A 13,221-nucleotide genomic window follows, 5' to 3' on the forward strand; every position below is an offset into this window, starting at 1 on the left:
ATACATTTGAGTCAGGTTTTGTGAAAAACAGACGAACGTTCAGTGGTCAAAGTCATTTATGTTATAAGTCATGTCCAGTCTCAGGCTTGCTGTTCAGTTTAATTGGTCCGTGGTAATAAAATATTAGGTGCACCGGCTCTCTAGGTAGGTGCAGATTGGTTATCAAAATAATAAACCACTGGAGTTAAAATGAGATTTCCACATTGTTTATATTCGTCGTCGTCCTCCCGACTCACCTGTTCCCCATTCGTTCATCAGCTCCCTGTTATATATACCCACCCGCTTCCATTTCCTCTCTGCCAGATTGTCTTTGTCCCATGTGCTTTAGCTTTCCAGCGCTCTGTTCTTTGCCTGCCTGTTTTGATCCTGATCATGTTTTTTTTTTTTTTTTTTTTTTTTTTTTTTGGATGTTTCCTTCAACCTGACTCTTTGTACTTTGTCTGCTTGAATTTTTGTATCCTTGTTTATCCTCTTTACTTTTACATCTGCTTCCTGAGTCTTGCTCTTGGGTCCCATTTTTCTGAGACCTGTGACAGGTTGATTTGAAGATAGTATTGTACCACCAGAAAAGATTCCATGTTTTGTGTTGACTTGACAGTAGATTAGCTTTGTGTTGGCCAGATTTTTGCTACGCCATGCCCACTACTGTAAGTGTATTTGCTCATATTAGCTGTCATTTATCTGATCATTTTTCAAGCAAGATATCTGTAGTTCAACCTTTTAAATTGTGAGGATTTGTCCAATGTGATGCATTTTTCTTTATGTGCTGACTTTTAATCAACCGAACAATTACTTAATTTTAAGAAAATAACATGCAAATTAGCTGTTAAAGAAAATAATCGAGACTAGCAACACTAAAATGGTTATAAAGTTTATCTTAAGGCCCTAAGTTTGGTGGAAATTATTCATAAAAATGTTGCTGAAATTTGGTGGTCCACTTGGCTAAGTTAAAATGCTCACTCAGGAGAACATTTGTACAACATTTAATATAAATCATGTTTAGTAAGTTTTAGTTTTCGGAGGTGTGATCTTTTTTTTTTTTTTTAATTTAGAACTTGAATTTGTAGTGCCCCATGTCTCCAACTGAGACCATATTTCATCAGATCCATGTCACAATAGGTGTGCAACATTTCAAAACTGTTAAATTTTCAGTCTCATGGAGTAAATAAATATATGTTAACACCTGTTTATGATTCAAGTATCACAATTTATTACAAAAACTAGAACTTTTTTTTCATCTGTCGGTGTTGCCATGCTTTAAGCATATAACAATACAGTATAAAATCTCAACCTAAAAGTAGGAAGGTAAAAGCAAAGATCATAGATGCTGACACAGCATTTACAGAAGTTAAGACATGCTGTTACTGTACAGAGAACATTCCCATTGACGTACAAACATCTGCAAAATGTGCCATTGTCATCAATGAATTGCATTTTACACTAAACAATCTAATTCAACCTCATTCAAAGTGTTACACGAAACACCTCTTTTGAAATTAATTTACAGAAAATAAACACAAACACTCTGCAAATCATAATGAATGTGCTGAGATTTTTTTCAACAGCCCAAGGCACTCAGGCTCGAATGTTGGCAATAAATACGTCATTCTTTTACACAAAATCACGTCAAGCAGGTGGTGGTGGAGAGAGAAGAGTGAGAGAGAAACAATGCCGTCTTTTTCATACCCCTTGAAGAACACATTCCTTTTAAAGAAGTCCACCTTTTCCTTTTTCACAGTGAAAATCCCTGGCAGTTGAGACAGAAAAGACGTTTGAAGTCATTTTGTTGAAGAGTGAGACATCTGTTCACTAAAAACTACATGACCTCCTACTGTACTTTTGATGCTGGCCTGTTGGTTTGATCTCCGAGGACCTCCTCTGCCCTCCGGAGTGGCATCAGCTGCTTTTTCAAATGAAACCGCAAGTAGGCCTGATGTGTAGTCAAGCACCACAGGATGCCAAAGTGTCCCCTTCCACTGAGCTGTCCCTCAAGAGAATCTGGTAAAAATCTATCAAGGTGTCCACAAATGATGTTTTCAAATATCTAAAACAAATCCAGATGCTATTTATTGAAACACTCGCCTCCTGATCTTTCATTTTAGTTTACCGATGCTGTGACAACAGTGGCTTTAACAACTGCATTGATCTTCTCCTCCCTGCAAGTTCAGTTGAGCTGGCGACAAGCTTCAAATGTCCACTTCGAGGCACCTCCATAAATATCAAGGCTCGTCTCCATCCATGCAAAAACGTTGCCCACTTGCGCTTTGCTGCTGCAAGTCGCTAGATTATAAATCTCTCCGACAGATAGTTTCCGATCCCAGATGTGAAAATTTGCCAGGTCTCCAACAAAAGCTTGTGTGGCATCAAATCCTCCTCCGAGTGTGTCCTGTGGTAAAGACAAATGGATTTAATCAAGGATGATATGATTTCCCCCCCCCCCCTCAGGCTGCTTTATGGAAAGTACAGAATTGCCTCTTGGATTATCTGGAATCTTTTTGGACTGATTAAATTGAATTAGGAATATGTATCTTCAATCCTCTGGGATTCTTGATGAGTCCCAGTTAAAGATATAATCACCTTATTAAGCCTATAATGTGAATTACAGCAAAGCGTTGATTGGAAAATTTAATTCTTATTTTTTTATGCCACAATAAAATGGAAAAATTACTCCAGCTTTTCAGCTAATTTTCCATATCATGATAATCATATTATAAAGGTCTTGTGTTTAACAAAGTGATATCTCATGGCCAGCCTCTGCCCCAACATGCGATTATATCAGGGAGTAAAGTGAGAAAAAGTTTGTTTGTGGCTTATGGTGGAATTTGTTGCCTTTGTGTTGCTGAAAGCTCAGTTCCTTAGAACAGAAAGCATCTGAAACAGATGTGTGATGTGTTTACCTGCTCTTGACCTAGGATCAGCAGGCCCTGTGGTTTGATAGGATGATATGGAGCCAGATTCTCTCCACTCCCTCTCTTGACACCATCTTGGAAAGCTTCCCAAACACCATCACGAGTCGTCCAGGTCACACAGATGTGATGCCACTTTCCGTCATTGATGAGAAATGGCAGCTTTGCAACCTTTTGGAGGGATTTCAAACGCAGAAACATGATGTGAATATTTGCTGCAATGAACCTGAATAACACTTTAAAATCATTACATGGCAACATTTCCAAGGCTGCTCAGTCTTACCTTGTCATTTATTAGTATCTCCATTGGGTTGTTTCCCCACTCTATGAGGACCAGCTCATTGGCTTGACCAGGAACTGCGTAGGAGAAAGGTGTGCCCACTCCAGGAGACGCATTGGACTTGAGCCACATGCACACGGTGAGGGCGTACATCTCCGGCAAACTCTTCTTCACTTTTGCGTACATGTAGTTGGTTCTTAGAGGGAACGTGAGCTGGAATTTATCCAGGGGCCTGTTTTCTCTTTGACCTGTGAAGAAGAAAACACAAAAAAGTTTGTTTCTGGGCTTTGCAGAATCAGTATGTGTTTTTCATTTTGTTAAACATGGATATGCCATTCCCAACGCACACATCCTGTGGATTTACATAGGAATTATATGTTACACAACAAATCCACAATCGTGACGCTCCAGATTTGCTTTAATCTCCCTTGATAAACCCACCACAGGAGTAACCGTGACGTTATTAACCTTCATCTCTCGTTTTCTTCTCCACCCATACCTCTCTGTTTTACTACTGCACAAGCTCTGTGCTGCATGGTATCAGAGGTGTCCCAAAGCGAGAGCGCATAGTGCTTCAAGTTCTCAAATGGCTCACGGCTGGAATGGAGAGATAGGTCTTTCACTGCATATTTGAAATGGTTTAATCTGCATGAATTAGAGCAGGAAACTGACGAATGTGCCCGTGTGTTTCAGCTTTCCGGGGATAAGTAAACATTAAATCGACAGCTGAGGTCATTAAACCCTGTAGTGCCAAATTGGATATGCAAACGGAGGTTCTTTTTCATTTTCCAGCCTCACATCAAATCGTTATGCTGCACTGTGGCGATCTGATATCTCCTCTTGATCACTGATAGAAACCGCTCGTCAGCCTCGCTTCCACCACTACACTCATCTTTAAAGCAACTCTCCCACCAATCCCTCCCAGATCTCCTTCACTTTTTTTTTTCGCGCGGAAGCCCATAATCTCTGCACACCCACCTTTCTCCAGGTCGGTGATCCTCTGGTGTAGAGATGTGAGGGTGGATTCCACTCTCCCACGCTGCTCTGTCTCATTCCGGAGTCCCGGCTTGCCTTCCTCGATGCTGTTGACCCGAGACAACACCTGCTTCTCCAAGTCGTCGATTTTACTTTGGAGCAGGTCTTTGAGGCTGTTCGCCTGCACCGAGTTGTTACTTCTGCTGAATTGCTGTCAGGGGGAAAGCAAAGCATTTAGCTCAATGTGAAGAATGGCTTTAAATGGATATAATTCTAGATTAACTTTTATTCTGGAGCATTATTGCAGTATAGCTGGACACAAAACCTAATTTGCCTATATTTTTTTCTTTTATGTGCTCACAATTATTATTATTGTTATTATTATTATTGTTGTTGTATAAAGTACATTAGTCAACAAAAGTGCTTGTATTTTGGTCGACAGAGCTTTGCGCACAGTCACCAAAGTGTTGAAAATGTCCTCAGAAGCAGCAGCAGCCTACCTCCAGATTTTCTAGTCTCTGCTTCAGCGACTGTAAAGTCTGTGATAGTTGCGTCAAAGTGTCCGCGGGCCCCCTCGATACATCCCCCATTGTGTTTTTGGTCCCAGCTTCTTTCTTCCTGCCGCCGGCCCGCGCGTCCCCAGGCTCGGCGCCGCTCTGGCTCTCGCACCGCGCCAACTTTGAGGTGAGTTCTCTGATCGTCTCTTTTTGGTTCATGATGGTCTCTTTCTGCTGCAAAACCGTCTCCCGCAGCTGCATAACAGTGGTCTTCAAGTCCTCTCCTGGCACGCTGTTCTGCAAGGTGGCTGCGCATATGTCCATATCCTTGGGTACGGACGTGCAAATGAACTGCGTCTGTCCGCCAAAGTCTTGAGAAGAACTCTCCAAAAACAGGAAGGAACATAGAAAAAGTCTCCAGCAGATTGCCTTCTTCGTGGCCCGCATGTTGTCGTCTGTGCTGGCTTGTGTTTTTTGTTGTTGTTTTTTTGTTTTTTTTTTTGTGGCTGATGAGCCGCAGTGACTTCGCGCTCGCGTCCCCTTGTTGTTGTACTCGCGTCTGTTGAAGTGCAGCCGTTTATATACAGCGAGCCTGGTTCTGCGCAGAGCAGGTTCACTGCATCACTACGGGAGGGGAGGGAATCGCGCTGTCCCTGTTTAATCGGCTCCAGAAGCAGCGTCACATTCAAGAGCTGAAACCCATTTTGCTTTCAGGCTCCCACATCTTAAATCTTTCATCACTTAGACTATTTGTCATTTCTCGCTGTTTATTATTCATCTGGAAAACGCGGATTTGTAGGCGGTGAAGAGGGGTTTGCTTGCGTGGCGGGGTGCCAAGAGAGCCAGCTGTGTTTGTTTTGCGCACACTGAAAACTCTCTCTCTCGCACACACACACACACACTCACACAATGTTTCTCACACATACACACATTGTAGGTGAATGCAGATCAGAAGTTGCAGCAGTTTGTGGTCCCCGCTGATTCAGCACCAAGGACAGCTCTGGCCACATTATCACAGCCAGCAGAGGAGCGTCTGTAGATGCTGCTTACTTCTCAGTTGTTGGAGCTTTTTTTGCCTCTCTGTTCAGCTCAGCTGCGACTGGTGTATGTGTGTGTGTGTGTGAACTCAGTTTATTTGAACATGAAGACTGCATTTCATGTTTTTCCTTCATTCTTCATCTTTATGTTTTTTTTTTGTTTGTTTGTTTGTTTTTTTACATTCAACATGTTTATTTGATGATGAACTGAAAATTCAATCCGAGTACCATAGATTATTTCCCAGGTCAGACTCACCTGGTTCATACCCACCACATGCCCCCAAACACACACACACACACACACACCTTATTCCCTCAGAGCCTCTTGAAGTGGCGATCTGCTCTGTTCTCTACATCAGTTATAATCATCTCGATAATTCACTTTCTAAAATGATAATCTGTCCCCAAGCAAATTTACCTTATCAATTATTCAGGAAGGACAATTTTGTTATTTTTTCTGTTGCCCACTCTGTTCTTATTTATTCAGTCAGTGTTGAAAATAAAATGAAAACATTTTGAATAAGTCATGAAAACATATTATCCCTCAGATTAAAATTGATTTCTATGGAAAGATTAAGCACACAGCATGAGACAAAAGTCTGCAAGGATATTATGTAAGGAGGTTAGATAGATCATGATATAATTACTGTCATCAGTTCCATGTCTCTAAAGCACAGTGGTTTATAGCTGCAGGTGACTTCTGCAGGCCACATATTAACACTAAAAGATTAAATTGTTTTCAGGAGGAAGGGCCTCGTTTCAAAAGACCAAGAGCATCATTTAAGAGCTGGTGCAATACACGGTATTACTGCACAAATATCCTTTGTGAGTCGTAATCATTAGAAGCAACTAAATGGTGCAATTGAGTGTTAAACTGAATCATGCTTTCAAATATTTCCTGTTACAGCACTTGTCTCCATGACATTCTTCATCTTAGAGATGCCTCTCATTTAATCACCAACAGCTTTTGGATTTTAAGTAAGAAAATCAATGTGACGTAGCAATCTTAAAGTGCATTAGAATTTATGCTTTGTCTGTCTATTGCCCCCTGAACCTTTTGTGTGGATTATTGTTCAAGTGATGCAACAACATCCAAGAGGAGTGAAAAGGGAGAGGGGCTTAGTGATTTTTACTCTGTGTTCTTAATCCAAAGTTGATGGAGTGTTTTTTCATATTGTGATAAACAAAACTGAAGCTTACAGGTGCGAGAGAAAACAATTTCTCTCAGTGAGGCATGAAAGTCATAAGGAAAAGTGGATTTAGGTGATGTAACTGTCCATGGTTTGTGTAACACTGGTTGGCTGCTTATCTTCAGGGGTTTTTAGGAAAATAATGAAGCAATGCAGGAAAATACAGGTCAAGGGGCAACACCAAGAAGTCATATACTTCATCAGAGATCAAGCAGAGATCAATCAGACTTTCTTTTGTGAAAGTCCAGCAAAAATATTCACGGGAACCCGAGCAGGGAATGTAGAAAACTCAGAGTCAGAGTATCCTTTTAGCTGCATTGCCCCTGGGTAAAATATAAAAAGATGAAGAGGAAAAAAGAAACAAAACTGAAACTTTATTAGATGTTATGGAACATGAAGCCATGCACCTTGGCACTAGCATACCACCCTAACATGCAGAGCAAGAAATGTCAGTACACAACCTTTTCTCTCCACCTTATCAACCACCTGGTACATTTCTGCTGGTTATGTAATTACTCATAATAGTCTGCAGCATTTTCTAATTCTTTGCAAAGGCCATTCATTGTATACATATTATCTTCCACAAAAGTGATTTGCCAAAATAACTTTTGCTCAAATGTTGTAATCAATAATAAACCGAGTAGACAAACCACTGAATTGCAGTTGGAACATTTTTAATCATTTGGTCTGGGTTTTTCCTACTGTATGTACAGTAAAAACAGGCAGAACATCCGAGATGTCTTCTACCCTTTGGGGCCAATGGAGCATTGAACAATGTCCAAAGTCTAGCTCTCATTATAAATTCATTATTCAGTGCTTCCCACACAAACACATCTCAGAGCTATACACTTAAAGTAGAAAAACCTTCATTCCTCTGTCCCTCAGAAACAAACTGTGGCTCTTCCCGTCACCTCTACTGCTCCATCCCTCCCTTCCCCTCCCCTCCTCTCCTCCTACGGGCATATAAAACCCAACTCAAGTAGACACTGTTGTTTTGTAACCTTTCCAATCTCTCAAATTAACGTTTCCTCTGGATGCCACAAGTTCGGCCTGTAAGCATATTGTGTTATGCTGTGATTTAAAAAAAACAAAAACAAAAAAAACAACGTAACAGCTGTTGAATTTATAATGTTGTTAGCCGTGGTGTGCATGAAATAATAATAAGGTTTGGATGAAATGATTATTTGTTGTTCAAGTCATTGTGCTAGGCATGACTGCACAACAGTCTGTGATACTGGAGATACTAGTCTCATACAAACAACTGCCAGTAGCTCTTAACACAATCCTGCGCTTAGTATCACCTCGGTTCTGTTAGAGCTGTGCCCTGGGCTGCTGTCCACCTGTTGTGGTGAGCAGTATCTGCTTAATAATGCATTCAAACACAGTGGAAATGCATTCTCCAGCAACAGAGATCAATAGTTGTAATTTCACATATTGGCATCCTGCCTTGACTCACTTTCTCTCCCTCTTTCCCACCTTCTGTTGCTGAGCGGTAAGGCACATCAGGGGGGAAAACCATCCAAGGCTTTTTAGATTTTAATTGTGTTTTAAATTATTTCACATTTCTCACAAAGAGCATTTAGACATTAGGGCTGAGCATCTAACTTCTTTTTGGGTATCCATTGAAATGTGTCCGCAGCAGACAGCCCTTTATTGAAAATTAGCTTTAACTCTTAGAAACATAAACGCAGCACGTGACCTGGTAACATACAGAACAAATATGGTACAAAAACACCATTGAAGTATAAATAAAAATTTTGGTGTTTCTTTGATTTGGATCTTTCCTTATTATCTCGTTTTTTGCCTGTATTTTGTTGATTGGCATATTTCCTTAATGTAAAAAATGGTTTATAGAAAAAAGAAAAATTCTGATTAGTATCCAGCGCTAGTTGACATTGACATTGTTGTTGAACATGAATACAGTGGAAAACATGGTGGATACTCTATGTTCAAGTTTAAAATGGAAGCACAGAAGCAGCAGGATATTGACATGGTTCAAACTGCAGAGTAACCAAAAAGTTGCACGTTTGTTATGTTGCAACAATCGCTCTGACTCATCACAACGGTTTAGTTAAACCCTGAACCTGTTTCAGTCACACCAGCTAGAGAATCAGCTGTGTAAAAAATATTTACAGTATGCCTCAAGTGACCAAAGGTCGGGTGTTTTCCATGTCGATGTAACTGCTGGGTGACACTGTTCCTCATAAATACTAAAAGGTATTTCATAATTTCCATAAACAAAAGCCTAATTAAGCTGCCCTTTGTGTAGCAGGCCACAGCCAGCCTCTCCATTCCAGAGGAGGGAAACAGCTGCCATTTTGGGGTCACTGGAACTTTAGTGTGCAGTGGCTGGTTGGAGTGAAGAAAATGTCAGGCAGTCGCCGGCACAGTGTAAAAAAGATATCCCAACGAGGTTAATTAAGACAAAGACATTTTTAATGATCATTTCTTTTTTTTCTTTTTTTACTTATTTCCCTCATGGTGTGCAGATGGAGTTTTTCATACTGTATGATTGCTTTCCTTATGTTTTATTGAAGGTTTGATTTAATTATTTTTCCTTCTCCATGAGCTGAGCGACCATCTGAAATTGATACAATGCATCATCTGACATTGGGATCATTTTCTGTGCTGATGTGACAGTGTTCTCGTCCTGCAGAGGAAGATGAGGAAATATATAACAATGTGCATGTGGAAGTCTTTCTTTCCCCCTATCCCATTGCCCAGAGTATGTAATGATTGGATACAGAATCTCTAAATTTACTGTTGTGCATGAGCAGTGGGATTCTTTTACAACTCACTCATTCATCATTTAATTCTTCTGATTTAATCTGCTGTCAGATCATGCAAACTGTGAAGCACTCACATATTCATAGAAAGCATTATGATCTACTGTTGGTGTGTGAATAAGCAAACTGGCTTCCTGTAATGTACTCATACCGTCACTGATTGCCTTTGCTCTCCTGTAAATGTTTGGATTTTATAGATTATCAATTTTTATGGCTTTAATACTCTCTGTTTACAGTGGCTGTGTGTCTGCTTCTTTGCAAATGTAGGTGGTTTTTACTCATTCAGGCTTAGCTGATCATGTCTGGGAATTCTTGGGTGTTTTTAGAATATTAATTTCTAAATCTAAACACTGTTTGACCTGTAAGTAGGAGCAAATTATAAGATCATACTGGCCATTTTCAATTTCTTTGAAACTCATGTAAAGTGGGGGAAATAACAGGGATTGACAAAGTAATATTAACACTGAATTAAATTAAAGGGACACAGCACTAATTATACACATTAATTGCCATTGGGGGTTTCCCCTGTGAAATCTCAGCGTGGGCTCAGAGACTTCCAATTTATAACAGGTAGGGAAGGTCTAATGAAGAGACACTAGTGAGTTGCACTATGGGAAGTGTAGGATCCATTATTTTGGCACTATTTAAATTCAGGATATCTCAGCCTCTGCTACTTTTGCAGCTCTCCTCAAGTTAATAGTCAGTGTTTGGGACTTCTGATGTTTCAGATCATTTTTCTAGTATTTGAGACCCATGTGTGAGCAGTGATGCTACTTGAACTTAGCATTTGTAATGAGATTGTCGGCTCCACGTGTAGACGTCTTTAAGCCATTACCGAGTTCTGTTATCTACCAGTAACCAGGAGAACTCGGTTTCTACAGCACATTGATTTTTCTTTGTCTTCTCATTGCCATTGCTATTGTGTTTGACTTTTGTTTTAGAATGAATGCAAGTGGCACAGTAGTCTTTTAGTACCTGAAGGGATGTTACATTATGAATAAGGCATCAGACATTCCCAGGCTCACATCACAAACGGCCTTGTGGATTTGATTTCAATCTCAGCTCAGATTCCTTCAGCACTGTTGAAGGCTCGACAAACTCTATGTTTCTCACATTTATTGCTTTAAATCAAACAGTTCCTTTTGCTTTCCCACAGGAAATGTTGCGTCTAGTAGAAGATCTTGGGATGCTTTTTACTCAACCATAACTGTGAATTATTATTAAACACACCCTAAACCACCATGCTGCATGCACATGATTTAAACATTTTACTTTTTGATCCTCCTAATCCACAGTTATTTTTCTGTTTTGCATGCAAAGTGGCAGATATAAGTGAAGGCTCGATATAATGTACAAATGATATGTAAATGTAGTAAAATACAATGTTAATTCAGGCCACACACTGTAGCACACTCCTGCATCGTCCACGCCAATGCTCACCTTTAGCTAGTACATGATTTCTTGACATTATTTTTCAAAAGCAGCTTTATTCACCAGCCTTGTGTTACCGCAGTATACGGTCTATGGTGATGTGTATTCTGAATGTTTGTGGTATGTGTCCATGGCTCTGAGCAGCTAGCCAGGCATGAGCAGTGTGTAGGTGGGAGCCTCATGCTTGTGCACCACTCACTTGTCAAAGAAGCTGTGGAGGCATGAAGTGCTGTCAAGAGATGCAGTCTAATGAAGGGATGTACTCTTGCTGTGCAACACAAAAGGAAAGTGACTGACTTGCTCAAGGCCTCTGTCTGGCACCTTCTCTCTGCAGCAGAGACTGAAGACATCATAGTGGATCACGCCTAGCAAGAGAAAAAAGAGAGTAAAGGTTCCAGAAGAAAAAGTTATGCCTAACTAACTTTTTAAGATTCAAATTCTCCCACACAGTGTTAGCAGAGAGAAGATTCCTGCCTCTTTACAAATCAACAAAATTACAATCGTCAAAAGAACACATAAAGATTGAGTGAAATGCCGCTGCTGAGTGAGATGATTGAGTGTCTTCACAAAAACTAGAGTTGTTTCAAAAAAATCTTTAAAACTTGACTCACTTCGTTAGTGCTAGTCTTGTTTCACAATCAGTGGCCACTTTATTTGGTACACCTGCACAATCTCTAAGACGATTCACTACAACAGCTAAGCCATAAATTCTAACTTTACGAAGGTTATAATGTTCTGTTTTTGGTGACATTGTCGGAAACGTGTGAATTTGATTATAGTGAAGACATGAATATTTTTTACCGTATTCTCATGGAGAGAAGTCCAATAGCATCCTAAGTGGTGGGCTGACTCACAGACCAGCATTGTTGTCCATAAGGCCATTCTGCTACACAATGTGTAACCTATAGGGAATAGTCTCAGTTAAACACTATGTAAACAAGGTGACTGCAGGATATTGTCTGAGGGAAGTCTTATCTTCCATATGTTGTCTATGGGTAACAGGTTGAGTCTTAACAAAAATAGCCTGCACATGTTTCAGTGTGGTGGAGAAAGGCTGGCTGCAAGACGCCCGCATGCTCACGCTCACAGCCACATGCCCACAGTCACGTACCGTAAGGTGCAAGAGAAACCTCTGTCTTTTAAAACATTTTTTTGCGACACCCTTGATTATCTAGTAATATACCAGCTGTTACCAGAGATGCAGTTCAACATTCCAAACATTTACGAAGAAGTAAAAAATATTGCAGTCTAACATCTCTTGACCGAACACAACTATATGTAGATAATATACTTCAAACACCAGTTAATCTAAAACCATCAGATCTCCTTTATGTCCTCGCTCAGGTCAGACACGGTCACATTCAGATGACATACGGCTGGATTTGATTACTCCTCATCAATCCATCTCCATAAGTATTATGGGCATTAAAGGCTTCCGGCTGTATGTCATGTCCACGGGGACACACCATGGATGAAACCGTCTGGAAGCACATGGATATTACTGTGTTGTAATGTGGGAGAGGATAATCTGACATAAAGATGTATTGATTTTTAAAAAAAATTTTTTTTTTTTTAGTACATCAAGGTCGCTTCCTCTTTTCATGTCTTTCCCTCTTTGTGTGTGTATGTGGAGAGGGGAACTGAAGATATGGCACAGTACACACACAGCAGAGACGAAACGTCTTTCTTGACTGTGGCGTAGCTGAGCTGGAGATATCACGACTCGCTTTTGATGCTCAGTACAGTCACAGTGAGATGCATACGGCACCTCTCCATGAAAAATCAGAAGAGAGCCAGAATTATTGGTGGCAAAAAAAAACAAAGTTGTTTAAATAAAACTTTTAAGCCTCTAAAGGTCAGAATTTAAATGAATCATGCCTTAATGCTTCTAGATGATACTGATCACCAACCTGTTAATAAATGCTGTAAAGACAATGCATAAAATCAGTGCTTCTGAGATTCTCCCACATCTTTACTCCGTGAACCCTGTAACCCAGCAAGCTTGCACAGACGCGTGTGTGTGTGTGTGTGTGTGTGTGTGTGTGTGTGTGTGTGTGTGTGTGTGTGTGTGTGTGTGTGTGTGTGTGTGTGTGTGTGTGTGTGTGTGTGTGTGTGTGTG

The 13,221-nt window shown here is 40.4% G+C and overlaps 1 protein-coding gene across 1 annotated transcript; it reads right to left on the reverse strand.

The window, feature by feature from the left end:
* Positions 1-1,186: 1,186 nt before the first annotated feature.
* nptx1l (neuronal pentraxin 1 like) lies at positions 1,187-5,216 on the reverse strand. The gene is made up of 5 exons (XM_023397114.1): positions 4,662-5,216; positions 4,165-4,372; positions 3,190-3,434; positions 2,898-3,077; positions 1,187-2,386 (listed from the first exon to the last, which is right to left on the reverse strand). Exons 1-5 carry the CDS (start codon positions 5,103-5,105, stop codon positions 2,165-2,167), a joined length of 1,299 nt encoding a protein of 432 aa, XP_023252882.1. The 5' UTR covers positions 5,106-5,216; the 3' UTR covers positions 1,187-2,164.
* Positions 5,217-13,221: the final 8,005 nt, after the last annotated feature.

This window comes from Seriola lalandi, unplaced genomic scaffold (genome assembly GCF_002814215.2).
Source record: "Seriola lalandi dorsalis isolate HSWRI2012SDOR001 ecotype SW California unplaced genomic scaffold, Sedor1 jcf7180002054997, whole genome shotgun sequence".
Taxonomy (NCBI): Eukaryota; Metazoa; Chordata; class Actinopteri; order Carangiformes; family Carangidae; genus Seriola; species Seriola lalandi.

Excerpts from the sequence above, each read along its gene's own strand:
- nptx1l (XM_023397114.1), bottom strand. The coding sequence starts at position 5,105 with ATGCGGGCCACGAAGAAGGCAATCTGCTGGAGACTTTTTCTATGTTCC. Across the intron at positions 4,373-4,661 it reads AGAGACTAGAAAATCTGGAG|CAATTCAGCAGAAGTAACAA; the intron begins GTAGGCTGCTGC and ends TCCCCCTGACAG. Across the intron at positions 3,078-3,189 it reads AGATACTAATAAATGACAAG|GTTGCAAAGCTGCCATTTCT; the intron begins GTAAGACTGAGC and ends TCCCTCCAAAAG.